The sequence below is a fragment of the Hypomesus transpacificus genome, chromosome 18, assembly GCF_021917145.1.
Source record: "Hypomesus transpacificus isolate Combined female chromosome 18, fHypTra1, whole genome shotgun sequence".
Lineage (NCBI taxonomy): Eukaryota > Metazoa > Chordata > Actinopteri > Osmeriformes > Osmeridae > Hypomesus > Hypomesus transpacificus.
In genome coordinates, this window is record NC_061077.1 from 4,177,503 (window position 1) to 4,203,154 (window position 25,652).

Consider the following 25,652-nt stretch of genomic DNA (forward strand, 5'->3'; position numbering starts at 1 on the left):
ACTGTATAAAAGCAACCTTAGCACTCACTTTAGGCAGATGACATTGCTGTGTTGGCGAGGACACGTTGCTCGTCGGAGTCGACATTGCTCAAGCTGGAAACTTTTTTAACGCATTGATTTTTAAACTTTTATCAGATCTTTCAAGGAAAATGGTAAGTGTTGAGCCGATAAGTTTGAGTCCTAATATATTTATTTGCCTATGCATCAAATGCCAGATGACAGTTTTAGCTAGTCTTTTGCCCCTTTGACTCTTTATTTAACCGACAATTGTTTATAATAATTCAACAAAAACTCGTTTGATCTAATCTCTACGGCCTATCATACTATAGATCATTAGCAGGTAATTGATTTGCAGCTGTGTTTCTATGACACCAATATGTGTAAAATGAATTTGAATTGTGCATGACTGGAATTTGAGGAATCTGGAGCCGAGCCTTGGGTGAGAATGTGGAATGTATGTTCGTAAATTCTCCAAGCAATTCTATTGTTAAACATGACCCTGGTCTATTTCTAAAACGTGGTCACAACATGTGTAATAACAAAATAAAAAAAAGTTTTGTGAGTGCCTGATGTGACCAGTGTGGTCCATTTAATGAGAAGTTTCGTGATCCACTTACAGTAGCAAACTATTCTCTCAATAATATATCTTTAGAACATATCATGAACCTTTCTTTTTGATAAAATCCTTTGTACGGAACTTACAGATTTTTTTGTAAATGTCAGCAGAAAATGCCTGTGTTGGAATGATCACTTGTATGCAGAGATAACAGCATACTATTTGGACAAGTGGAAACACGTGTATTCTGAAGGCACACCAACCACTTTCTGAAACATGATAGCCACAATTTGGGCTGTTATGGACCATCCTGTTTTTTAAGTAGAGCAGATGTCTTGCATATATTTTCTTTTTTTGAACCCCATAAATTGCTGTAGATCAGTCAAAGAGAAATTGTTTCCTCAGGAATAACATTGAATAACACTAGAGATTACCTACCAATCAAAATTTCGGATGTGCCCTTTTGAAAGTATACAATGATCTTCTATTTTCTTTATTATTAATATGTATGTTTCAATCCTATGTATTTTTTTCTTGCAGAGAGAATGCATATCTATCCATTTGGGCCAAGCAGGCATACAGACAGGCAATGCTTGCTGGGAGCTTTTCTGCCTAGAGCATGGTGTAGGGCCTGATGGTGTATTTCAGGATGTGCCGGTTGAGCCGAATTCACGTTCAGATCCGTTCAACACTTTTTTCAACACCGGAAACTCAGGACGTCATGTTCCCAGAGCCATATTTGTGGACCTGGAGCCAACTGTGGTTGGTAAGCAACCTGTAAAGTTTTTTTCCCCAGGTTCTTTAAGTTTTTCCCTTATAAGCTTGCATAATATTGTATATATGCTGTATATGTTGTGAGTGCATTTCCATCCACATGGGCCACACAGGCATACACATTGGCAATGCATGCTGGGAGCTGTACTGACTGGAGCATGGTGGCGGTGATGACTCCTTTAACACATTATCCAGTGACAGTGTCATAAGAAAGCATGTACATTTCACTGTGTTTGTGGATGTAAACAGTTGACAATGGTGAGTGGTGTTGTAGAATATAGAGCTTAACAAAAGGGAAGTAAAGGGGTATAAATCCAACTGTTTATGAATATGATTATGGACCTAACATAACATGAGGGGGGCTTTTTGATGTAAGTGAAAATTTCCCATCTAACTATTTAACCACACAAATAGTTCGAACAAAAACACTGTCTAGGGTATCTTTATCCATGCATGAATGGCCCATTCATTTAATCATTATCTCTTTGTTAACTTAGATGAAGTTAGGACAGGCAAGTACAGGCAGCTCTTCCACCCTGAGCAGCTCATTTCTGGGAAGGAGGACGCAGCCAATAACTATGCTCGTGGGCACTACACTGTTGGGAAGGAGATAATTGATGGTGTTCTGGAGAGGGTCCGTAAAATGGTGAGTGTATGGTTTCACATGACAGTACTCCATTATACAGGACTTGATTGTACAAATGTTGATTAAAGATGAACAAGTTAATGTAGTTGAGTAAGCTTTTAACATGTTACAATAATGTGTCCTCAGACTGACCAGTGCACAGGGCTCCAAGGGTTCCTCATCTTCCACAGCTTCGGAGGGGGGACTGGCTCTGGCTTCACCTCTCTACTGATGGAACGCTTGTCTCTTGACTATGGCAAGAAATCAAAGTTGGAGTTTGCCATTTATCCTGCACCCCAGGTGTCCACAGCTGTGGTAGAGCCTTACAACTCCATCCTGACCACCCACACCACCCTGGAGCACTCTGACTGTGCCTTCATGGTGGATAACGAGGCCATCTATGACATCTGTCGTCGTAACATGGATATTGAACGTCCATCCTACACCAACCTCAACAGATTGATTGGTCAGATAGTTTCCTCTATCACAGCCTCCCTTCGCTTTGATGGGGCCTTGAATGTTGATCTAACAGAGTTCCAGACCAATCTGGTTCCTTTCCCCCGTATTCATTTCCCTTTGGTAACTTACTCACCTATCATCTCTGCGGAGAAGGCCTACCATGAGCAATTGTCTGTTGCTGAAATCACCAGTGCCTGCTTTGAGCCAACCAATCAAATGGTCAAGTGTGACCCTCGTCATGGCAAATACATGGCTTGTTGTATGCTGTACCGTGGTGATGTGGTTCCAAAAGATGTCAATACTGCCATTGCCAATATTAAGACCAAACGATCAATCCAGTTTGTCGACTGGTGCCCTACTGGATTTAAGGTAGTCAACACAGTTTGCGGTTTATATACAGTGTAATATGGTATGCCTTACACATCCCACAATCAAACCAATTATCTTTGTCTCAACAGGTAGGCATTAACAATCAGCCCCCAACTGAGGTTCCTGGAGGGGACCTTGCAAAGGTCCAGAGAGCTGTGTGCATGCTTAGCAACACCACTGCTATTGCTGAGGCCTGGGCACGTTTGGACCACAAGTTTGACCTCATGTACGCTAAACGTGCCTTTGTGCACTGGTATGTGGGTGAAGGCATGGAGGAAGGAGAGTTTGCTGAGGCCAGAGAAGACTTGGCTTGTCTAGAGAAAGATTATGAGGAGCTGGGAAGAATGAGTGGGGATTCTGAAGATGAAGTGTGCGAGGAATACTGAATCACAGTGCCTGGAGCTGTCATCAGATAACACAAAATAATACTGATTTTGTTATTGTCTTATTATGTATTACTTTAGTTTAGCTGTAACAATATAGAATAATTTGTATGCATCTGCCATTAGTTTAGTCATAAAACGTTTATCAAAGGGCTCTAAAAGGGGTTATTTAAAATCCTTTACCCTGAAACTAGCCAATTGCTTGTTTAAGCATCATAATAAAGTTGTGATATTATTGTCTTCATTGCCTATGTATAACAATAAGAAATGGATCTTCCAAAATAGTGGTCTAAAATAGGGCTTACCTTTCGAACCATGCAGGGGGATTATGTATACTGTTTGATGTATGGCCTGTGTTACAGTTTTGTAAGGATAGATGATTATAAAACTGACTATCAAACACAGCCAAATCTAAGGATCAACAATTTTTGACTAATATGACGACAAGAGATGTGTCCATCACAACGGGAAAATTTTACAAAAATGCTTTCTAATCGCCTGCTTTACAATCGGAAGGATCAGAGTTGCTGAACGGGTGCACCCAAATTCTCAATAGCTATTTAAAGAATGAGTCCCGGTAGTAGCGAAGGTGTCACCTGAAAGTATCCATCCGCGCAAGTAAACATTGCGAGTAGAAACTAGCAAAAATGTTACTTAAATTAAATGATTAAGACGCTTAATATTAACACATTGACAATAATAATTCATACAGTTGACAGTTAAATTTGATAATCATGCAGATTATTTTGACAAAATTAATGGGAATAAGTGATAGATGTACAAGTAACTTGAGATAGCATTTGGTTTGGTATAGGCTATATGATGATAAACAATGTCTTAATCTGTCCAATGGATTTGTACCCGTTTACTTGGACCATAACATTCCAATCGTACGATTTGTTGCTAAAATAAACTGTTTTGACTATGATGGATAAATCAAAATCATCATATCATGACATTTCCTGAAACAATATAAAAGTGTTTGGTTCAAGGTTATGTCTCCCATCTTTTAACGTGTGTTGTCCATCATGAGATTAATTAACAAAGAGACAATGTGTTAGGAAAAGGAATTGTTGACCCTCAATGGTCTTCATGATACATCGGATTAATACGAACAAATTGACATATAGGACAAATCTATGTATTGTATAATGCATTATCATGAATAATATATTTGAACTGATATACTATAATTTTATATGACAAAAAACATTTAAGAAACGGAATCCGCGGTCAAATCCTCCAATTTTAGGAAATGTATTTGGTGTCTAATTCTTTAGGCGGACGTGTTCACAGCCTTAGTACATTCGTTTCAGTGTGCGTGTGTGTATGTGTGTGTAAGCTGTCTCTCATGTTGATCCCGTTTGAGTCGAAGGAAACCTGACGTTGGGAAATTAGCTACTAGACTACACCTCCAGACAAATCATTGCACGGTGACACCTTGTTGCCACCGGTCAACCTGTGTTGTCTGAGCTAAAAGAACAGTTCACAACGATGACCCAGCCTCGACTAGATGAGTTCAGGTCTCCTCCGGAGTGCCCAGTCTTCGAACCCAGCTGGGAAGAATTCGGTGATCCTTTTGCTTTTATTAATAAGATCCGTCCAATCGCGGAAAAAACTGGAATTTGTAAGGTTCGCCCACCTCCGGTAAGTGTGATTGAAGTGTTTCATACCAATTCAACAGATGCTCTTGACAGTGTTATCTCAAGAATAAGGATGGATAAAGCACGAGCACAGTGGACGGGGTTTAAAGGGACTTTTCAACATGGCGGAATGAAGGATATTCTGATTCTTTTGTGTAGCTAGCAGCAATCATGAAGTTGAAGCTTTTTTTAGTCACATTTGTAGTTCATTAACATGTTATAGCCAGCATGGCGACAGTCTTTTTTTTTTACTTCTTTTTTTGTTTTTTACGTGGGAATGCCTTAAGTTGTTTGACTGCTCTTGTACTTCTATATGGAACCGGCTGAAAGCTAACTAGCTTCTAGCTGTATGGTGGTGAATGTGTGTAGGCTACAGGCTATCAGGGTAGGTTGCTTAAAATCCCAAGTCAAGAAAGAATATCGGTTCGAGGAGGCCCAATATGTTAGGTTAGGTCTAAAGCATTAAACAAACTGCAAGGTTTGTTTAGAAACTGAAACTAATCTTCGTGGCTTTCAGGTTGGCATAAAATAAGTACAGTATGACAGTAGGCCTCCTTGCCAAACACTAGCCAATAGTAGGGCCACATCAAGTTACTTCTGGCTTTCAGTTGAGCAAGTGAGCGAGCTGTCAGTGTGTTAGCTCGCTTAAACTAGTCTTAAAACTAGTGTATCACATTATACAAAGTAGCAATATGTTGTAAGTTGTTGTGAAATTGGATTGCAGTCTTTTTGTTTGCATTTGCTGTTGTTTTTTTAATAATAAATGTTCTATAACATATGTATGACCTAAATTATAGCCTGCCATCCAGTTATACATTTACCATTATTAATAATTGTAAACGGCGTCATTGCTGTTTTCTTGATGGTAGGGCATGGTGGCTATGAAAGGTTCACCCAACAAGCCTTGTCCTCCATGTTGGCTTTGTGGTGAGCTTGGTCTGTTCAGTGAGTGTTCCATCTGGCCATTTTGTGTGCCTGTGGTAGATGTTGGCTAGTGAGTTCAAACAAGGAATTAGAGGATTCTCTAGATTGTTATATTTTGTAGGTTCTTTACACATTTAGGTGTGCTTGAAGTACTGTCATTTATCAATAACATTGGGCTGACTTGCTTAAAAACTCAAGCATATAATCCAAAAAGTTATTTAATGGTTTGATGACACTACATTTATAGCCTTACATGTTACACGTGAATTAATAAGATTGCCCTAGTTGATTATATAGTCTATGTAAGTATCTATTTGTTACCACTTCACTACATAATTTGCCAATGGAGTCCACAATTGTGACCTGCTTACCAACAGGGATATTAGCGTAGCTGTAGTCATGACCTTCCTCTAATAGACACATCTTGTTAATGTTAGGTCGTTTTTTCCAAAACTATTTTATTGTGTTGGTAGGACTGGCAGCCTCCATTTGCTTGTGATGTTGACAGACTTCACTTCACTCCTCGAATCCAGAGGCTCAATGAATTGGAGGTGAGTCTATCTGCTACTTCCTTAAAACAAATTCCTTGGTTTTCCTTACAATTTGTAATGACATGCTTGTGTAAAGTACAACATTTAAAGTGCAACACAACACAAATATTGCAATGCTAAAATATGGGAATGGGATAGGCTAGGTCAAACAAGTGGAATTCCGAAATAACTTATTGATTTAAAGTTCAGCATATCTGGCAAGAAATACTCCTAATGATCTCAATCTGAAGGAATTTATATTGTTTGTACTATAACCAAACTCTAAATGCTTTGGTCAATCAACAAAATATTAAATATATTTCTGGTGCAGACATGTTGTAGGCCTACCATTTAATTTAGCTGAATTGAATGACGAGCAATCATGCAGTGATTCAAATGTGTATGCTATTCAATAAATATTTTTCTATGTATCCCTGTCAATAGGCACAGACTAGAGTCAAGCTTAATTTCTTGGACCAGATCGCCAAATTTTGGGATTTGCAGGGATGTGCCCTAAAGATTCCTCACGTGGAGCGCAAAATTTTGGACCTGTATCAACTCAATAAGGTTGAATTGTTAGATCACAATTTTACAACGACTATCAATTAACCAGGCTATTTAAAGAGATAGAGTGTGCATGATGAAAGTATAACCAATTTCATATATGGACAACCCTCACCATACAGTATAAGTTATTTTTGAGCTTGTTTAAAAAATACTAACCCTCTTTGCTACAAACGCATTGGGTGCAAAGATGTAGGATTAGATAAGAGCTCTATTCACGGCACATCTATCTATTTGAAATCTAACTTTGAGATGTCTTTTTTTTTTAAAGCTGGTGGCAGATGAGGGGGGATTTGATATTGTATGTAGAGAGAGGAAATGGACCAAGATTGCAATGACCATGGGCTTTGCACCTGGCAAGGCTGTGGGCTCTCACCTCCGTTCACACTATGAGAGAATCCTCTACCCCTATAACCTCTTCCAAAGTGGAGCAAACCTTCTGGTGAGTAGAAAATGTTCATCACATTAATGGTTAATCTTCCTCAGCCTGTTGATGAGCCAGTTGAACACAGAACTCTATACACCAGTTGCTGTTTGTTTTTACTGCGTAATATATAACTATAATTCATATGGGAGATGTTTGTCAGTGTCATCCAAAAGAAAAGCATCTCTGACTAAATACTGCCAGAGACACTTTCTGCGTGGGGTTTGGGATACACATTTAGTGCTAATTTTGGTGAAAAATATAAATAGCTGTTCTTGCTCTGTTACAACACTGAAAGGTGCATAGCACAATATAGTGCTCTGTTTAGCCAAGAGAGGACTGTGCATGAACTGACCAGGAGACATGTATTTTGCCCTTCTATGCTTGTTTAGATAGGATAACAGTTGCATTCAATGTGTTGAGCAGTAGTAGCTTATCTTCTTGTGTCTAGTCACTGGACACAAGAAGATTCTGTGCCAAAACCCCAGCAAGAGAAAGCCTACAAACTGAGAATGAATTGGATCTGGGTGACCTCTTGTGGAGAGGTCACAAAATAAATTTGTGTAACCATCCAAGCTTTCTCTTGCCTTAGGCGCCAGAGCTAGCTTCCAAACTGATGCGTTTAGTGGCTGATCCTGATCTTGAGAAGGTATGTTTTTGTCTTGGTTAAAAAGTCAATAAGTCTATGAATTAACAAATCGCAGTTTTTACACTTTTTTGTGTTTTTTGTACTGAAAGGCTTGACAATTTGGACTTAATCTTTATTGAAAAATGTAATTAATATTGTCATGCATTGTACACAGGGTTATATAAACCCTTGCCTACATTAAAATGAATTACATTTTGTCCAATTCAATTAGCATTTGATTCATGTATTTATTCTATTAAAATACAAAATGATACAGATTTTTGTCCTTATAGCCCAGCCTTTTGATCATGGACATTTTTGAAAATTACAGATAGAATAAAATTGCATAACCTCTTTCTGGCTCTATTGACTCTATTTGATCTGTGTTCTTCTGCTCTCTGTATTTTCGTGTATTTGTGATGCAGCATGTTTTATGTCTCAAAACCCTGTTGGGGAAGAACAGGGACGGTTGAGAGGGCTAACATAACAGACTGTTAAACTTTCGACCTAAAAGATAGCATATCTTTATTGTCTTGTTATTAGTTTAGCACTGTAATATATATTAAATATGGTGGCTTTCCACTGCAGACTATAGTTTTATGCTTTCTCTACTACTAATTTGAAACGTATTTGTGGTGCATATGGCCTTTAACACAATGTTGAAGTGTAGCTATTTACACTTGTAACATACATAATGTCTCACCTTTGGTGCATATTCATTTTGTCTTTGAAGAAGCCCACCATGCCTGTGGATAGCAGTGATAAGGAGTTCAAGCTCCACGACCTGGCTCAGCATCAGTTTGTCCAGCCAACTGAGACTTGCCCCAATGCCCGCAGAGCCAAGCGCATGAGATCTGAAGTGGACGCTCTTGACCAGAGCCACACACACTTTGCAGAAGAACTCCACCTAAAACCAGTAATTCAGATCCTACATCAGCCCCATCTTATCTACGTTTTCACTCCCAATCTCTCTACCAGACGACTATGTAAAAATAGATGGAAGAAATGTTGGCAAAAGCCAATGTGAATACAATTTTCATCAATATGCATTGCATGTTGTGTTGCACACTCGTTTATTGTATGACCATGACACAGAAAGTTAAAACTGTGTGAACTGAAAACATATTTTTTGTCTTTGTAGTCTGGCTGTGTAAAGACAGAACCAGGGGAACCCTGTGAGAACAGGCCCAACCTGAGGAGGAGGATGGGCTCTTTTGTAGCTAAGCCTGAGCCAGGTGAGATCACACACTGTTAACTGCTAGTTTGATACAATGTTGATGTACAATGTATTAGTTCATATAAATGCACGTGTGGCACACCATGTATTATTATGGAGACTTGTATTTTTAGTTTACAGTTGTGTGTTCTTTTTTCTTGTACTTTATTTGCTGTACAGAGAAAGAGATACCTATTCCAGTGAAACAGGAGCCCCAGGAGAGTAAGGAACCGGTGAGCGAAGCAGACAAAAACAAGTCACGGTATAAGAAACCTGCCCCTCCAGTGAGCACAGTAAGTTTACCTCTGTCTTTTTGTAGGTTATCATCAGTACTATCTTATATATTATCTTATGTGTGTGTATAGTTACATCCTCTGTCTACTTTGTAATAAAGATCTGTAGTCATCTCAATCACCAAATGTAATCAAGTAAATCACTCAACCACTCAGCAAAAGTTAATCACTCAACCACTCACAACAAATGCCCGATCTCTTGTTCTTCTGCAGGTGGACCTGTACGTGTGTCTGGTGTGCAGCAGTGGGAGTGACGAGGACCGTCTGTTGCTGTGTGACGGCTGTGATGACAGCTACCACACATTTTGTCTCATCCCCCCTCTTAGCGACGTCCCAAAGGGGGATTGGAGGTGCCCCAAGTGCCTGGCTCAGGTGATTCTAACACATTCACAACTCGCTAATGAACCATGTATGCCCCAAGGGAGAACTTGAGAGACGAGGACATAAACATAAGAGCCCAGTGTTGTGCTTCTCTTATCCTAAAAGAGGGTCTGTTGTTGAATATGTATGTTTTTGTATAGTCTGTCATGTGTTCATTTGAGGTTGAGTAATCCTAACGTTAGCATGCCTAACTATATAGAACAAATCATTGGATATTGAAAAGGCTAACTGTACTTAATAAGTATATTAAGGGTCTGTCTCTATTGAACGCTATGAACAGGAATGCAGCAAACCTCAGGAGGCCTTTGGCTTTGAGCAGGCATACAGGGACTATTCCTTGCGTGCATTTGGGGACATGGCAGACTCCTTCAAATCTGATTACTTCAACATGCCAGTTCATGTAAGTGGAGCATCATTTACAGTTTATTCTGCTGCTGTGTCTAAACTATTCCTGTGCCTATCCAACCTCTGGCCTGTTTCTTTCAGATGGTTCCTACAGAGCTAGTGGAGAAAGAGTTCTGGCGTTTGGTGGGGGCCATAGAGGAAGACGTCACTGTCGAGTATGGAGCAGACATAGCCTCCAAGGAGTTTGGGAGTGGATTCCCCATCAAAAATGGAAGATTTAAGGTTGCTCCTGCCGATGAGGTGAGTCCGTTTTAACCCTCCAAATCACCTTGCTAATAGAATCTCAGTGTAGTTATGGCATACATTGTCCAGGTTTAGCAACTCCCCCTCCCCTCATGTCTCCTGTTCTTCAGAAGTATCTCAAGTGTGGTTGGAACCTGAACAACATGGCAATGATGGATCCTTCTGTGCTGACCCATGTCACGGCTGACATCTGTGGGATGACCCTGCCCTGGCTCTACGTGGGCATGTGCTTCTCTTCCTTCTGCTGGCACATCGAGGACCACTGGAGCTACTCCATCAACTACCTGCACTGGTACTGATCCCCCTTGACTATTTCCTTGAACAGAATATTCAGAGAATTTGAGTATGTGCCAATTTTGTCAGATTTTTTTATTCAAATGTGCTTGCTTTATTTGACCTGAGCATTTTTTATATAGAAGCAGTGTCACCTGAAACTCTTTCGCTTCACAGGGGGGAGCCCAAAACATGGTATGGTGCTCCTGGATTTGCTGCGGAGCAACTGGAGGAGGTGATGAGGAAACTGGCCCCTGAGCTGTTTGACTCCCAGCCTGACCTGCTGCACCAGCTGGTCACCATTATGAACCCCAACACCCTCATGGCCCACGGAGTCCCAGTGAGTCTCAGACTAGCTACATTAACACCCATGAGGGCCTCACATCAGTATATTTCTCCCACATTTGCTACACGTGATACTACTACCAAGGACTACGTTCAGAGCACTTGAAACCCCTGTAATGTTGGTTCATCTTAACTCTGTTACCACAGATTTACAGAACCAATCAGTGTGCTGGTGAGTTTGTCATCACTTTTCCCAGAGCCTACCACAGTGGCTTCAACCAGGGCTTCAACTTTGCCGAGGCTGTCAACTTTTGCACTGTGGACTGGGTATGTCCTTCCACAGAAAACATAACATGTCTATACATAAAGGTTAAACATAATATAAATAGACTTTTGTAACATTTTGCCAATGTTTTTGTGGTATGTATATGAAAAGGAGGGTTTTTGTTTGGTGCTGCAGATGCCCCTGGGTAGGCAGTGTGTAGACCACTACCGCCTGCTCAACCGCTACTGTGTCTTCTCCCATGACGAGATGGTCTGCAACATGGCCTCCAAGGCCAACAGTCTGGATGTAGTCCTGGCCTCTGCAGTACAGAAGGACATGTCCACTATGATCAGAGAAGAGCGAGACCTGCGAGAGAAAGTCAGAAAGATGGTCAGTAACACACTTTCCTACAGTGCATAGTTAATTACATATTTACATATGTAAATTCTACCTAATAACAGTTGCTAACTCATAATTTGCAGCATCATAATATTATTTAAAACCTTCAATCACTGTATGTGTTTTAACATTACATATGTCCTGAAGTAAATGAGAGGTTAATGTTTCATAATTACACCATTGCCACTCGCTATGGGCCATGTGGTATCTCAAATTAAAGTCAAAACCACATCTCCCTCAGGGTTCAGTGTAAAACCACAGTCTAGCCCCATCTCCCTCAGGGTTCAGTGTAAAACCACAGTCTAGCCCCATCTCCCTCAGGGTTCAGTGTAAAACCACAGTCTAGCCCCATCTCCCTCAGGGTTCAGTGTACAACCACGGCTGTGTTGTTTTGTCTTGCTCCCAAAGGGAGTGTTGCATTGCCAGGAGGCGAAATACGATCACCTCCAAGACGATGAGCGGCAGTGTGCCAAGTGTAGGACCACCTGTTACCTGTCTGCCATCACCTGTCCCTGCAGCCCCGGGGTGCTTGTGTGTCTCCACCACATCAAGGACCTCTGTGCCTGCCCTCTCAGCAACTACACACTGAAGTGAGTCCTGCTGTCTGACTGAGAGGCCTCAAATACTCAACATGATTTTGAGAAACAAAGTAACGCAAGCCATTTTCTGGGTGCAATGCTCACTGTGAGTTGAATCTCGACTGATGTTTTCCTTTTGTTTCAAATCTGTAGTTACAGATTTACACTGGATGACCTCTACCCCATGATGAATGCTGTGAAGCAGCGTGCCGAGTCATACGACGACTGGGCGGCTCGTGTGACCGACACTCTGGAGGCTAAACTAGACAAGAAAAAAGGTGTGGCGTGACGTCGGCGTGAGGGACACAGCACACGATACATCTCTGTATCGGCCCCTGAATGTTGACCACTGTCACCTTGTTCTCTCAGGCCTGGCTGTATTCCACTCCCTCGTTGAGGAATCTGAGTCCAACATGTTCCCTGACAACGACCAGCTCCGCCAGCTCCGTCTGGTCACTCAGGATTCAGAGAAGTGTGCCTCGGTGGCACAGCAGCTCCTCAAGGGGAAAAGGCAGACCAGGTATAGCAGATACACTATCGCATCACACAATCAGACCAGGTACAGCAGATACACTATCGCATCACACAATCAGACCAGGTACAGCAGATACACTATCGCATCACACAATCAGACCAGGTACAGCAGATACGCTATCGCATCACACAATCAGACCAGGTACAGCAGATACGCTATCGCATCACACAATCAGACCAGGTACAGCAGATACGCTATCGCATCACACAATCAGACCAGGTACAGCAGATACACTATCACATCACACAATCACACAAGCAGCACTCGTTTGCCCACTGACTTACTTGTAGGAATGGAGGAAGCACCAAAATGAGCTCCGACTTGGATTTATTGTTTTATCGAGAGGCTGTTTTGGTTCCCTCTCCTAGGTACCGGTGTGGTGGGGGGAAGTCCCAAAGTCATCTGACTGTGGAGGAGCTGAGGTCATTTGTTAGGCAGCTGTACAACCTCCCCTGCAGTCTCAGCCAAGCCCCCCTGTTGAAGGTAGGTGGTGGGTGACACCACTACATGGGGTAGGATAGGGTAACATGAAAATAGACGAGGTCTACTCTATACAATCGGTTCTGATCGTTTTTCCTGTTCTCATGCATTGTAATTATGTTTGCTGATCATGTTGTTAATATTCTGTGGCAGGAGCTGCTGAATCGCATCGAGGACTTCCAGCAGCACAGTGAGAAGGTCCTGGCCGACGACGTTCCAGGAACAGAGGAGATCCAAGGCCTGCTGGACATCAGCTTTGACTTTGACATGGAGCTGCCTGAGCTGCCTCTCCTGCGGGTGAGGCTGGAGCAGGCGCGCTGGCTGGAGGGGGTCCAGCAGGCTGGCTCCCAGCCTGCCACCCTGTCCCTGGACACCATGAGGAGGCTCATCGACCAGGGCGTGGGCTTGGCCCCCCACCCCTCTGTGGAGAAGGCCATGGCTCGCCTGCAGGAGCTGCTCACTGTGTCTGAACACTGGGAGGAGAAGGCAAACAGTCTTCTCAAGGCCAGGTGAGGGCAGTGCTGAGAGATCCTTGTACTGGCATGTCGACCGAAACCTTCAAGGTCTGCTCTGTGAAGGGAGACGTACTATTTACAGTAAATTGCATACGTTTGTCATGCTCAGATTGTTCCAATTTTTTACTACATTGGCAGATAGGTGCAAAACATTTAGTCTCAGAGAGAGGTTCATCCTGTAATAATGAAAGAATATCCTCCTCTTGCTTTCATTTAATGTATAAACATATACCCTGGTGACTGGTGATTACTGACTTATTATGTAGCATAATGTCAGTGTCCCTGATTTTGCTTCATTTTAATTACAGCTAGTGCAAAATGCTGCCGCTAGAATATTCAACAAGATCAACAAAAAGTGAGCATGCATATCTAGTTCTGCCTTCATTTCATTGGTGCTCGGTGCTTTTTAATAACCACTGTCACCAGCGTTCTCAAAAAGCTTTTAATGGCATGGCTCTCTGGAATGTACATCTGTGCGCTCCACATATCCACAGTTAACTAGTATTGAGTCCAGTGTTTGATTTTGTGCATCTCCCTAGAGGTAGAGTCCATTCAGATTTTCTTTACCATTTTAGAGTGTAGAATGTTAGGAAATACTCCGCGCTCACTGTAGCTCATCATGGTTGGCTGGATAGTTTGGTTCTTTTTTAATCAAATCTGTATGCTTTGTTTTTGATTTATCAGAATGGTAATGCGTAGCTCATATCTCAACAACTGTCTATGCAATGGTTTCAGATTTTGGCTGCAAGGAGTGTGTATAGTTTGATGTATTGATTTACTCAAGGTAACATACTGTCATCAGTGTGTAGTAGAACACTTTGCATGGTTCATTACTGTGACAGCCATAATGTCTGACTTCACTGGATCAAATGTTTGCCACAAGATGTGAATGGGTGTGTAACATGAAATTTTTTTATCAAATTGTTCTGAGAGCAGGATTGGAGGAGTTGAGAGATGTGCCAATGATAGCATATCCATTCCATTAATTAGTAATCAATGTAACATAAAAATGTTTCCATATCAAAAGTTTTCTATGATGTCCACACCATCTTATTTCAGGAAGATATGGGTCTGCACTGCCGGGCTTGTCTACACTTGACCGTAACTGTGTGTGTCAAAGTCTTCAGAGGTGACTGATGTTGTGTGATGCTCTCCTCCAGGCCCCCCCACTCACTCGAGACCCTGACGGGGGCTGCTGCCAAGGTGGAGTCCATCCCTGCTTACCTCCCCAACTGTCTACTGCTGAAGGACTCCATCAACAGAGCCAGAGAGTGGCTTCAGGAAGCTGAAGAACTTCAGGTATGGAAGCAAGTGACCACGATTTGGGTTACCCTGAGACAAGGACAACCTATTGGTCTGCATGTGAACAATACTGATTGGAAATATGATTTGAAGACACGTGTATCTGTTTCAGGTTGGAGGCTGTGTCCCCATGTTGGACAGCTTGTCTGACATGGTGCTGCGAGGGCAGGCCATCCAGGTCCACCTGGAGCCCCTGGAGCTGCTGGAGTCCCTGGTGGCAGAGGTGCAGGCCTGGAAGGAGAGCGCAGCCAAAATGTTCCTTAGGAGAAATTCTTCCTTTACCTTGCTCGAGGTACAGTACTCTCCTGGTTTGGTGCGATCTAATCCTGTGGAGAGATCAATGGGATGACAGAGCTACAATTAAATATGAATTTCACAGGTCCTGTGTCCGAGATGTGAGGTTGGACACTGGTCTCCCAAAAGGAAGTCCAAGAAAGCGAAAGATAGCCCTCAGCACAGCAAGAAGAGGATGGTGCGGCTGGACTGCCTGAGTGATGTGGAAAGGGCCCTTTTAGAAAGCAAGGACTCTACCTCTGCTGTAAGGGCACTACCTTTACCTCACCACACATCTCAATGCAGACAAGAGGGGCCATGAGTTGCTTTTCACTATTATATACTGTAATGACGTAACTGTAACAGGACCATTATACATCAACGATTGTTTGTTTGACTCGTATCCATGTTGTTTTTCAGATGGCAACTCTTGGGGAAGTGCGGTTAAGGGAGATGGAGGTTCTCTCCTCTCTCAGGGCAGCTAACGAGTCGAAGCTCCTCCCCACCACTGAGTGTATGGACCTGAAGGTGTGTGTGTGTCAGAAGCCCCCCATGGGAGCCATGTTACAGTGCGAGCTCTGCAGGGACGCCTTCCACAGTGTGTGTGTGAGGGACCCCTCCAACACCCGCTCAGCCCAGCCCTGGTTGTGCCCTCTCTGCCAGCGCTCAGAGAAGCCACCACTAGACAAGGCGCTGTCCCTGCTGGCCTCCCTGCAGCGTATAAAGGTACGCCTGCCAGAGGGCGACGCGCTGCGCTACATGATTGAAAGGACAGTCAGCTGGCAAGACAGAGTGGAAAAAGTCTCAGACCCCTGTGACCTACCAGAGCTGGAGGAGAGACCCAGGACTCCACCTACTCCTTCCGACAGGGCATTCCCCAATCACGCCGCTGACACAAACGAACAGGTCAATTATAGCCTTCCTCTCTACGTCTAAGTCCCTTTGTCTTACCAGTAACCATTTAAGTGAACGGCTGCATTTTCAACCCAAAATTCAAACGCTTGTTTTATAGTCCTGTGTTTTGCTTGGTTGACGCAGGCTCCATATTTGACTCCAGAGTGGAACAGGACAAGCAGCATTCAGACAGTCTTCTACACAGAGCAGCGGTGCATCCCCTTGCAGGGTCAGTGCTTGTCCGGTTGTAGGTTATTTGGGGGAGGGAATAGTGTGTCATTGGTGATACACCTTTTAATATTTGAAATGCGCTCCATGCTCTTTTTAACGATGCCTGGATAATGACGCCTGGTTTTGTCAGCAGGTTTGAGTCCGGAGCTGGAGGAGTTGATGGTTGAAGGTCTCCTGCTGCAGGTGTCCGTACCAGAAATCCCTAGCCTTTACTACATGTTACTGAACGGTTTAAGGACTCAACACACCGGCGGCAACATGTTGTCACAGGATGACCCCTCAGAATGTGACAATCACAAGCAGTGTAAATCTCAGGGAAGGAATCAGCCACAAAATGAGGTAAGTGAGCGTGCTGAAAAGTTAGTTTATGGAACACTGTACACAGTGTACTTATGTCAAAGGCATTACCTTGAAAGCTCTGCTGTGTCCCTGTAACACTCTTTACTTATCATGGAATTTCAGCGCTGGGGAGAAACTACAGTTTGTTGTGTTTAATGTGCTCCAGAATGGAGGTCACGACACGCAGAGGGAAGTGGTGAGCGTTGCAGAGAAGAAGGCCAAGCGACGCTTGGAGAGGGCGGGTCTGGAAGCGGAACGCAGGGACAAGGCCAAAAAGCTCCAACGCAAGCGCCAGAAGGTGAACAAAGACAAGAACCTGGAGCGCCGAGCAGCTTCCACCTCCTCTTCTCCTCGCTCAGACTTTTCTCAGTCCGACAACTCTGATGAGGAGATGGTCATGTGTCCGGCAGAGAGATGCCAGCTGCCAGAGGGAGATGAGGTGAGCTGAGGAACTTAAACAGACTTGCTTGACCCACCAGTGTATCTCTAGGCTTCAGTGCAAAAAGATTATTGGAAGAGATCCCTACTTTTAGATGTTATTTTAATGTAATTCAGTCTGGTTAGTGTGTTAAAATAAGGTGTTGTTCAATTCAGGTGGATTGGGTCCAGTGTGATGGCAGCTGTAACCAGTGGTTCCACCAGGTCTGTGTGGGCGTGTCGGCCGAGCTGGCAGAGAAGGAGGACTACGTTTGTGTCAGTTGTACATTAAAGGATGGACACATGAAGTGAGGAAAAAACAGAAAACAATAGTTTTTTTTTAAGGAAACCTGGAGGACTGCTCATCCTCACTCCATTAGCAAGCCACCAGTCTGGATGTGTCACTGACCCCGCCTCCATAGTGCCCCCTGCCCTGTGGTTCCCTCTCCATCCCCTTTGTAACTACGGTGCTATCTCCTCTATATTGGATCGTTGTCCCGAACTATACTATTTGCTTACTTTTTGTATTTTTTACTTATATTTCTTTCCTCTTATGATCTATTTGTGGTTGTCTAAATAAGTATGGGGATGTGGGATCTGCATGGGTTTCCATCACACGTTTGCAAAGGAGTCTTAACAATAATGATGCACCCTGTTAAGATCAAGGGTTAATACTGTCTTTGGAACGTCCTTGCATGCAAAACCAGAGAAACTGGGAGAGGATAGAGGATTTGACACCTCCCCTTAAAAAAATCTGAATAAATAAATAAATGATAACCTTTTTTTTGTTAAACCCCGGTGTTTAGTACATTCATCTTAATTATATAATTATTCCCAATTTTTGTAGATTAGATTTATTTATCTGAGCAATAATGTTTGTCTGATTTGGCTTTAATGGCTTGATCTCTGCTAAAATGTGTGTTGGTGTTTTTCCAATGGTTTCATGTACAGAAAGATAATAGGTTGTTGGGTAACAGTTGTGGAATTGAGATTTAGCAGACAGAAGGATAAAGAAACTGTATAATGGTACTTTTTCTGACACATTATGTACTTTGGGTAGGTAACTTCGGGAAGCGAGAGTGCGGGGCAGATGAAGACGTTGCCGTTTATATTGTGGAATAAAACGTTTTGTTCTAATATCAAAACCTCATCTGACTTGATTTTTCAACCGCTAGATGTCGCCATTTAGTTAATCCCTTTTGAGGCACAAGATTTGCCATGATTTGACGCAGGCAAATAACGAGAATAATGAGTATTTACAAATTATCCAGGTATTATCGATCAAGTTTGACCCAAAAAATAATATAATTACTTTGTGCGCTTTGTGGCAAATTGGTGAAACTGAGACTCCAGCACTGAATCTCCAGGAGCAACTAAGATAGGCGGTCCGGTTGAGTGCATCTGATAGGCCGACACTCTAGTCTCATGGCCAAAATATAACAGCTCTCCAAGGAAAACCCTCGTGTATAATTCACAAGTTTTGATCATAGAAAACTGCATTAACTTGGGTAATCATGTCCGGGAGTAGCGGTCCAAATCAGAAGCAAGAGAGCGAGGATGAATGTGACATTGACAATCTTTTGGCATCTTTAACGTCTGCCGAGGTGGAAGAGTTGGAAAATGAGTTTATCGACATTGATCCGGACCCAGATGTGCCAGTCGGCCTCAGGCAGAGAAACCAGACTGAAAAGCAGCCGTCAATCCAATACAACAGAGGTGCAATGCTGGACTTCTGTGAGCGCGAGACCAAGAAACTAATTGAGAGAGAGCTGAGCTTTGAGGTATGACTATTTATTTTATTTTTGTTGTCAACGTGTTTAGATATAGGCTACCTGGACGCTTTTCCTGGCCATACCGTACACCATCAGCTTAATATAGTCAGACTATTATGAGCGGAATGTCAGAAATGGGAACTATGTAATCCACCAGCTATAGATTCTAAACATGGTGCAGTCGCGTGAGGATTCATCTTTAGGGTTTGCTATTAATGGTCAGACCACAGCAGTGCATTTAATGTAATTTAAATTGAATAGTGATAAAACGTTGAGGAACAAGTAGGCTAATTGTACTAGAAATGTAATGTGTAACGAAAACTTTAATGTGGAAAAACATGTTTTGTGCATGTTTAGGCTACTCCCAACTGATAAGAATTGATAACTCTTAGACATTTTAGTTCCAGGGCTTCTCTTGGTTTATTCACACTCAGCCTTGTGGATACAAACTTCAACAGGTGGAATGATGTAAGGAAACATGATCTATCTGGAGACAGCCGTCAGACCTTAATGAGAAGTCTTGTTGTTTGTAAAAGGTCCAGAGTATGGGTTTGGAAAACCCTGGGTGAAAAGGCAGAATGTCATCTATTCACCAGGGCATCATCACTCTTAAAGTTGCTAAGGAGCTTGAAAACAAATTATCCCTTATCAAAGTTTACCAGTAGTGAACTTTAAAGAGCAAATCCCCTCTCTAATTATAGGAGACAAACACCTAGGAACAGATGGAGGCTTTTCATGGTAACTGCAAGACAAAAACCTGGTAACAACAAGAACTTCATTACAATTTGCTACTATACATTTGTACCTTCCTTGGCTTAGGTGTCTACACTTGCCTTTATTTATGAGTACTGAGTAGTTTACATCTTGGCATGTATATTATTAATAAGGATATTTGAATAATTTAGGATAATTATATTTTATTGCAGAGTGCTATGAATGTTCTATGAATTGACCAAGATGTTGCAAGACTTATAAAGACTTATAAAATATTGTGCAATGTCTATATGTTTCAAAAGCCAAAGAAACGCAAAACAAAATCACATTCTACTGTACATCTCATAAAGCTCTGCATTGCTCCCTTAGTTAAAACATTACAGTTTTATTGAGCTGTTATGAAAGATATAAGCTCCAGATATAATGCTGGTTTGCTCATGTTGGCATGCTGCTCCCAATTTGAAGACAAATGAAATTCCTCAACCGGAGGCTTAGACACACTTCCTTTTAAGGACACATCTGCAGGAGCTCTTTAGACAGCAACTTGTAAACCCCTTCCAACACGTTGCCTGGTGAGGAATACAAAATACAAACTTATGTTATGTTTCCAATCAGAGGTTTGGTTTTTATAATGTTTAAAATTATATTTTAAACAAACAGCAGTCACAATTAAGTATATGTCATTACAAATAATTTCACAAGAAAAGTTGTGTTTAGGGTTGTAAATTATACTATGTGCAGTCAAATATGTTTTGTCTCCACACTCAAGGGGGAGTCTAAACCTGACCGAGCGAAACAAGATAACTTGAAGAATATGGGGAAGAGCTGTGAAAGTTTCTTCTCTGTGCCAGACGACCAGGATGGCTTTGGCTTCGATAGTCAAAAGCAGGACAGATGCAAAGAGGAAATCCCAGACAACAAGAAACTCAAATATGTCAACAAAGGTCAAAAGGTCAAAGAGGAAAAAAGTCCACATAAAATGACTTGGGGTGAAGGTAAAGGAGATGAGGTAATTGAGAAGAACAAAGAAAGCCAGGTGGGACAGGAAAAAGGGGAAGGGTGCAAGAAAATTGAAAAAAGCACTTGCAAAACACTTGACCTCATCTCAAAATTACAAAGCAAAAATTACAGTAAAACTGAAAAGGACAAAAAAGAAGAGTGCAGAAGGAAAATAGACTGCAAAACCAAAGAGCTCATTTCAAAACTGCATGGACAAGGGGAGAAAGAGGAGAAAGATAAGAACAGGAAAGGAAAATCACAGAAGCTAACAGATAGTAAGATGGGAATGTTTTTAAAGGAAGGGGACAGAGAAACAGATTGTAAGGTTCCAGTCATAAAGGCCCAGAGGGACAGTGAGAAGGACCATGATAAGAGGGAAAACACAAACTCTGTGAAACAAAGAAAATCTCCAAGGGAGAGAGAGAAGGACTGTAATAATGCAACTGAAAAAACTGTCCATAAACATTGTAAATCCAGCCAGGTAGAACCAAAGAACAGCAACAGGGAAGATTCAGCACTTGAGGAAGTAAGGGAAGAGGAAGACGTCTCCAGCATGTTCGACCAACTTCTTGAAAGAGTCAGAAAAGATGATCCTTTGTTGACTGAGCTCAATGTTAACAACTCAGATGTCATAAAGACTCTGACTCTGACTCAGTTTGCAGAGGCATTATTAGAAAACAGGCACATCAAGACCTTTGCTTTGGCAAATACCAGAGCTGATGACCGTGTAGCTTATGCTGTTGCCAACACACTACGGAGGAACACCTGTCTGACCAGCATCAACCTAGATTCCAATCACCTTACAGGCAAAGGCATTCTGGCCCTCATACATGCCTTGGAGAGCAACACGTCTCTCACCGAGCTGCGCTTCCACAACCAACGGCATATTTGTGGTGGAAAGACAGAGATGGAGATGACCAAGACCTTGAGGGAGAACTCCACGTTGTTGAAACTAGGTTACAATTTTGAGCTGGCTGGCCCAAGGATGACCATGACTAACATCCTGAGCAGAAATATGGATCAGCAGAGGCAACGCAGGATGCAGGACAAGAAACAGGCTGATCAGGATCTGCAGACCGCATTGAATCGGAAAACATCTCACCAGTCATCTCAGCAGGTTCAAACTTCTGGAAAGGCAACACATAAACTTCCTTCAGACATGGATCAGACCAACAAAAAAATACGCACATTGCCTCTTGTCAAAGGAAAGGGCAAGCCTCTTCCGAGTATCGCCACTGTTGAATCCTCAATGAAACGCTCCTACAAAGCAACCCCTAATGCAGAAAGTGCACAACCGAGGCCAGTGGATGTTTTACCCCCACCTCCTCCACCTGTCCCTGTACTAGAAAGCTTGTCCTTAAGGAAGTCCCTGACACCAGTGACACAGAGAAAACCTAATGGGCAGACTTCACGCCACGAGGGAGGGAGGAACTCTAGGGATCAGTTGCTGCTTTCTATTCGTAACAGCACCTTAAAAGTTCTCAAGAAGGTTAGAACAGCTGTACCTTGATTGTTTTGCATGGAGATAAATATGAAAAGTGGTCCTAACCAGTGTGTGAACAATTACTGTAATTCATATTTTTCATCTATGTATCTTTTTAAACATTATATTCTGTCTATTCTTGAAAGCACCTGTTTCTTTCTTGCAGGTTGATGTTCCAAAGCTGCTTCGCTAGGAACCAAACCAAGAAGAGTCATATATTACATTAATTTTACATTGCAGATAATTGATATACAGGTGGTTCTGTCAGGGCCAGAGAATTATGTTGGAACCTAGAGAGAAGTTACAAAGTACGACTGAGAGGGTAACAAACGATGTGGCAATATGATTATTTATTGGAATTTAAACAGGACTTTTTCAAACGAGGCCACACAGACTACCGTGTGCAAGTTATGTTGAGAACATAACAGGAAGTTGTTAGCCTGATAAGAGTGGCTTGTGTAGAGTTTGCAATGTTAAGTATAAATCTCGACAAGTGTTGTGGAATTATCCTTTTTTTAATGTTCACAACTTGTTTGTTTGAAAAACAAGCTTTATATTTATTAACTTGGTAATAATATGCACACAACATGAGGCACATAGTAGTTTGCAATTACATGTATAAGTTACGTTTGCAGTTACATATAAGCCTGCACTAGGCCTCCTGTTGACCTAAGTGTCATTTAGTTGGATCTCAAAGCTTGTTTCTTTTGCGTCCAGGCAATGCCCATATTTAGTCTGCAGTGAAGATGGTATGATGTAAGAATAATTCCTCTATTTACTTTAATTACCAGGGAATGGCCAGAAGGGTGTCTTGCTCCTTCACAGACAGTGAAAGGGGGTTAGAAGGAGGAGGGTCATGGGGATTAAAGGAAGATGAAAGGGGGAAGAGCAGAACGTAACATTTGCAAGCTGCCACATTTAAGAACACTATTGTCTCTTTACAAACCCACTTATAATCACTGAATCTCAGTGCCAAAGTATCAGTCAAGGTAACATACAGTAGGTACACATGTCTTGGTTGGTTTCTTATTTGTAGAGGATGGTGGTGTAATATTTTAGTCTATCGTGTGTGGTAGAATGTATTTGATATTCAAATAAAGTGTACTTGACAAGCCCTTCAGTGGCCAACACGGCTGAGAATTGACAGTTGTTGTTCACAGAACATGTTGTCACTTTTTGGACTATGTGTGTAATATAAAGCTGCCAAATAATGTTATTTTAGTTGGGTTAAATAAGGCATAGCTCACATCCTGGTTTACAATGTTGATGATGAACAATAGTGGGGCTTCCTGGGATGTGTCTGCAAAATATTGTACTTGTCTGTGAAACTTCCTTCCTGGTGTTAGGACAGCACCCAGGGAATTTTCTACTTCCTATTATAATACAATTACAACCATTGGCCACAGCAGTTGATTGTGCTGAAAGAGATAGATTTATGCATTTATTTTTATGTGTGGAAATGACAAATTATAAGGTCTTCTTTTTATTGACAGGTAAGTTTGAATGAAAAAGTATTTACATTACACTGGTAGTTCAAATAAGGTATGCTATTTGTAAGAATTATTGTTTATCAAACCACAGTAAGACATTGCAAAGTATTTTTTGTGTGTATTATGTTCATTCTTACAATGTGATAGACAATTGCAGATTTCTTTTCATCAAGGTATATTTTGTTATGTGAGCGGGAAAAGAAAAAATGGATCACATGGACGAGAAGGTGGATGTTTAGATATTATCTGTTCATATCCAGATGGATATCAGAATGTACCTAAATACTTGTGTCTACACCCCTGCACCACCAAAAATCATGTTCTCATCAAAAGTGAGAAAGCTAATGATGTAGTTCAGAATGGAAGATTTAGCCTCTATGACAATGTACATGGGCGCACTTTTACTGTTACTATCAAACACCTGGAATCTCAAGATGCTGGATCATATTACTGTGGACTTGATCAATGGGGAAGAGATGTAATGATCAAAGTAGAGGTCTCCGTTAGTAAAGGTATGTAAAATGCTGTTTTGCTTTGATGCTACTGTGATATCATATACTATTAAATACTGTATCTCTCAATACACACATTTGTCATGGAAGTTGATAGTTGTACATTAGATTTTCAATATCATTTACACACCCATCCTCAACACCAATGAGCAGGTCACTCACCAGGGTCATGTTTAAAAATGTGACAGATTTGGTGATTAACTGATATGCAGATTTTTTAATGTAAGGATAGGTGTAAACTGAGGTTCCTTTGTAAGTCTGGACATTAATGTTGCAATCTCTCACCTATATGTTCCCGTTAGCTTTACCCTCTCAACCTGCATTGGATCCTGAGATTGAAAGCAAGGACACCTATGAGATAAACAACTGCAGATCTTTATGCACAGAAATCCACAACTCTACAACGCAGGTTTATACTGGTAAAAACTCACCATATTGCATATCACTTTATCATACCAGCACATTGTCCCTCACTGGCTTCTCTTTTTCGGACAAGGTGCCTGTTGGAGATGGGGATGAAACACCTCCAACATTTCCTACACTTCCTATTGACATCTCAGGTTAAATAACTTAATGAATAGCTTTGGTGACACATTTTGAAACTGGAAAACCAAACTATCTTAAATCAAACAAATCCTTCCTCAGGTCATGCAAGTGTCAACATTATCATTGGCACCTTCTTTGGATTGTTAGCATGCAGCTTTCTGGTTGCACTTGGAATCCTCAGAGAACGTGCTAAGTCAAGTTCACTTTGTAAGACCTAGCTCTCTATTCAAAGTATATTTTCAATTAAAGAGAACAGTTACATGAGTTTTGTAAACATATCATTGGTTTTATGTTCAATTGTTATAAAGGAATTCACAAACAATGTTTTCCCCCCTAAGCTTTTCAAGCATCACAAGTATCAGATCATTTAAATGTTTTACAAGTGAGTTTCATTTCATACTGATATTATTTTGAATTAAACTCAAGCATTCTTATTATTGCACATCAGCTCTATCTCTATCTCTCATTCAAAACGTATTTTTTGTCTTTTAGGATGAAAATGACCCTGGCCATGTCTATAATGAGATAACTGAATGGATGGAGGAGGACTTGTATCACACAATAGAGATATGGGAACCTCCACAAGAAATGGACAGCAATGCTGTCTACTCTGTTCTGACACTGAATTAACAAAATTACGTATTGGTTCTACTATAGGTGCCAAAAGAACAACAACTTATTCCTCTCGTTTCTTTCAAAGCAGTGTTGCTTATGGTAGGCCCAGGCTATAGCCTATTTAATCATGCAGAAGTCACACAGCTTGCATGTTTCCTGAAATTGCAGTTTATCTTTGTGAAACACGGAGGAAACATGGTTGTAGATATAATTTACAAAGTTTGTTTTCTCCCTGTACTTGAAACAAATATTTGTATATTTTAATTTAACCCTAAATGTATTTTACATACATGTATGTTTAAATAAATACATATATTC

At 41.5% G+C, this 25,652-nt stretch overlaps 3 protein-coding genes across 7 annotated transcripts; all 3 read left to right on the forward strand.

The window, feature by feature from the left end:
* Nucleotides 1-5: 5 nt before the first annotated feature.
* Nucleotides 6-3,406, forward strand: tuba5 (tubulin alpha 5). Its single transcript, XM_047039850.1, has 5 exons — nucleotides 6-152; nucleotides 1,097-1,322; nucleotides 1,828-1,976; nucleotides 2,103-2,783; nucleotides 2,873-3,406. Exons 1-5 carry the CDS (start codon nucleotides 150-152, stop codon nucleotides 3,167-3,169), a joined length of 1,356 nt encoding a protein of 451 aa, XP_046895806.1. The 5' UTR covers nucleotides 6-149; the 3' UTR covers nucleotides 3,170-3,406.
* A 1,075-nt stretch (nucleotides 3,407-4,481) lies between these two features.
* kdm5bb (lysine (K)-specific demethylase 5Bb) lies at nucleotides 4,482-18,348 on the forward strand. Of its 2 annotated transcripts, none has more exons than XM_047039845.1 (28): nucleotides 4,482-4,813; nucleotides 6,207-6,284; nucleotides 6,708-6,830; nucleotides 7,099-7,269; nucleotides 7,844-7,900; nucleotides 8,613-8,795; nucleotides 9,021-9,114; nucleotides 9,276-9,388; nucleotides 9,602-9,760; nucleotides 10,050-10,169; nucleotides 10,256-10,414; nucleotides 10,528-10,709; nucleotides 10,868-11,030; nucleotides 11,183-11,302; nucleotides 11,436-11,630; nucleotides 12,048-12,229; nucleotides 12,371-12,495; nucleotides 12,587-12,737; nucleotides 13,121-13,235; nucleotides 13,386-13,741; nucleotides 14,908-15,046; nucleotides 15,162-15,341; nucleotides 15,429-15,587; nucleotides 15,743-16,228; nucleotides 16,361-16,445; nucleotides 16,581-16,786; nucleotides 16,953-17,225; nucleotides 17,381-18,348. In XM_047039845.1, the coding sequence occupies exons 1-28, from the start codon at nucleotides 4,661-4,663 to the stop codon at nucleotides 17,513-17,515; spliced, it is 4,662 nt and encodes a 1,553-aa protein (XP_046895801.1). In that variant the 5' UTR covers nucleotides 4,482-4,660; the 3' UTR covers nucleotides 17,516-18,348. The 2 variants fall into 2 exon arrangements, with proteins under 2 accessions (XP_046895801.1, XP_046895802.1); XM_047039846.1 differs by having other exon boundaries at nucleotides 10,531-10,709.
* A 239-nt stretch (nucleotides 18,349-18,587) lies between these two features.
* LOC124481105 (leiomodin-1) lies at nucleotides 18,588-25,629 on the forward strand. 4 transcript variants are annotated; one of them, XR_006957617.1, is made up of 7 exons: nucleotides 18,653-18,984; nucleotides 19,677-19,735; nucleotides 20,459-22,177; nucleotides 22,338-24,173; nucleotides 24,476-24,926; nucleotides 25,058-25,101; nucleotides 25,212-25,629. XR_006957617.1 is itself a non-coding variant. In XM_047040883.1 (3 exons), the coding sequence occupies exons 1-3, from the start codon at nucleotides 18,718-18,720 to the stop codon at nucleotides 22,362-22,364; spliced, it is 2,013 nt and encodes a 670-aa protein (XP_046896839.1). In that variant the 5' UTR covers nucleotides 18,588-18,717; the 3' UTR covers nucleotides 22,365-24,343. The 4 variants fall into 4 exon arrangements, 1 of the variants encoding a protein (XP_046896839.1); XR_006957615.1 differs by lacking the exon at nucleotides 19,677-19,735 and having other exon boundaries at nucleotides 18,588-18,984; nucleotides 25,212-25,626; XR_006957616.1 differs by lacking the exons at nucleotides 19,677-19,735; nucleotides 25,212-25,629 and having other exon boundaries at nucleotides 18,588-18,984; nucleotides 24,476-25,142.
* The last annotated feature ends 23 nt before the right edge of the window (nucleotides 25,630-25,652 follow it).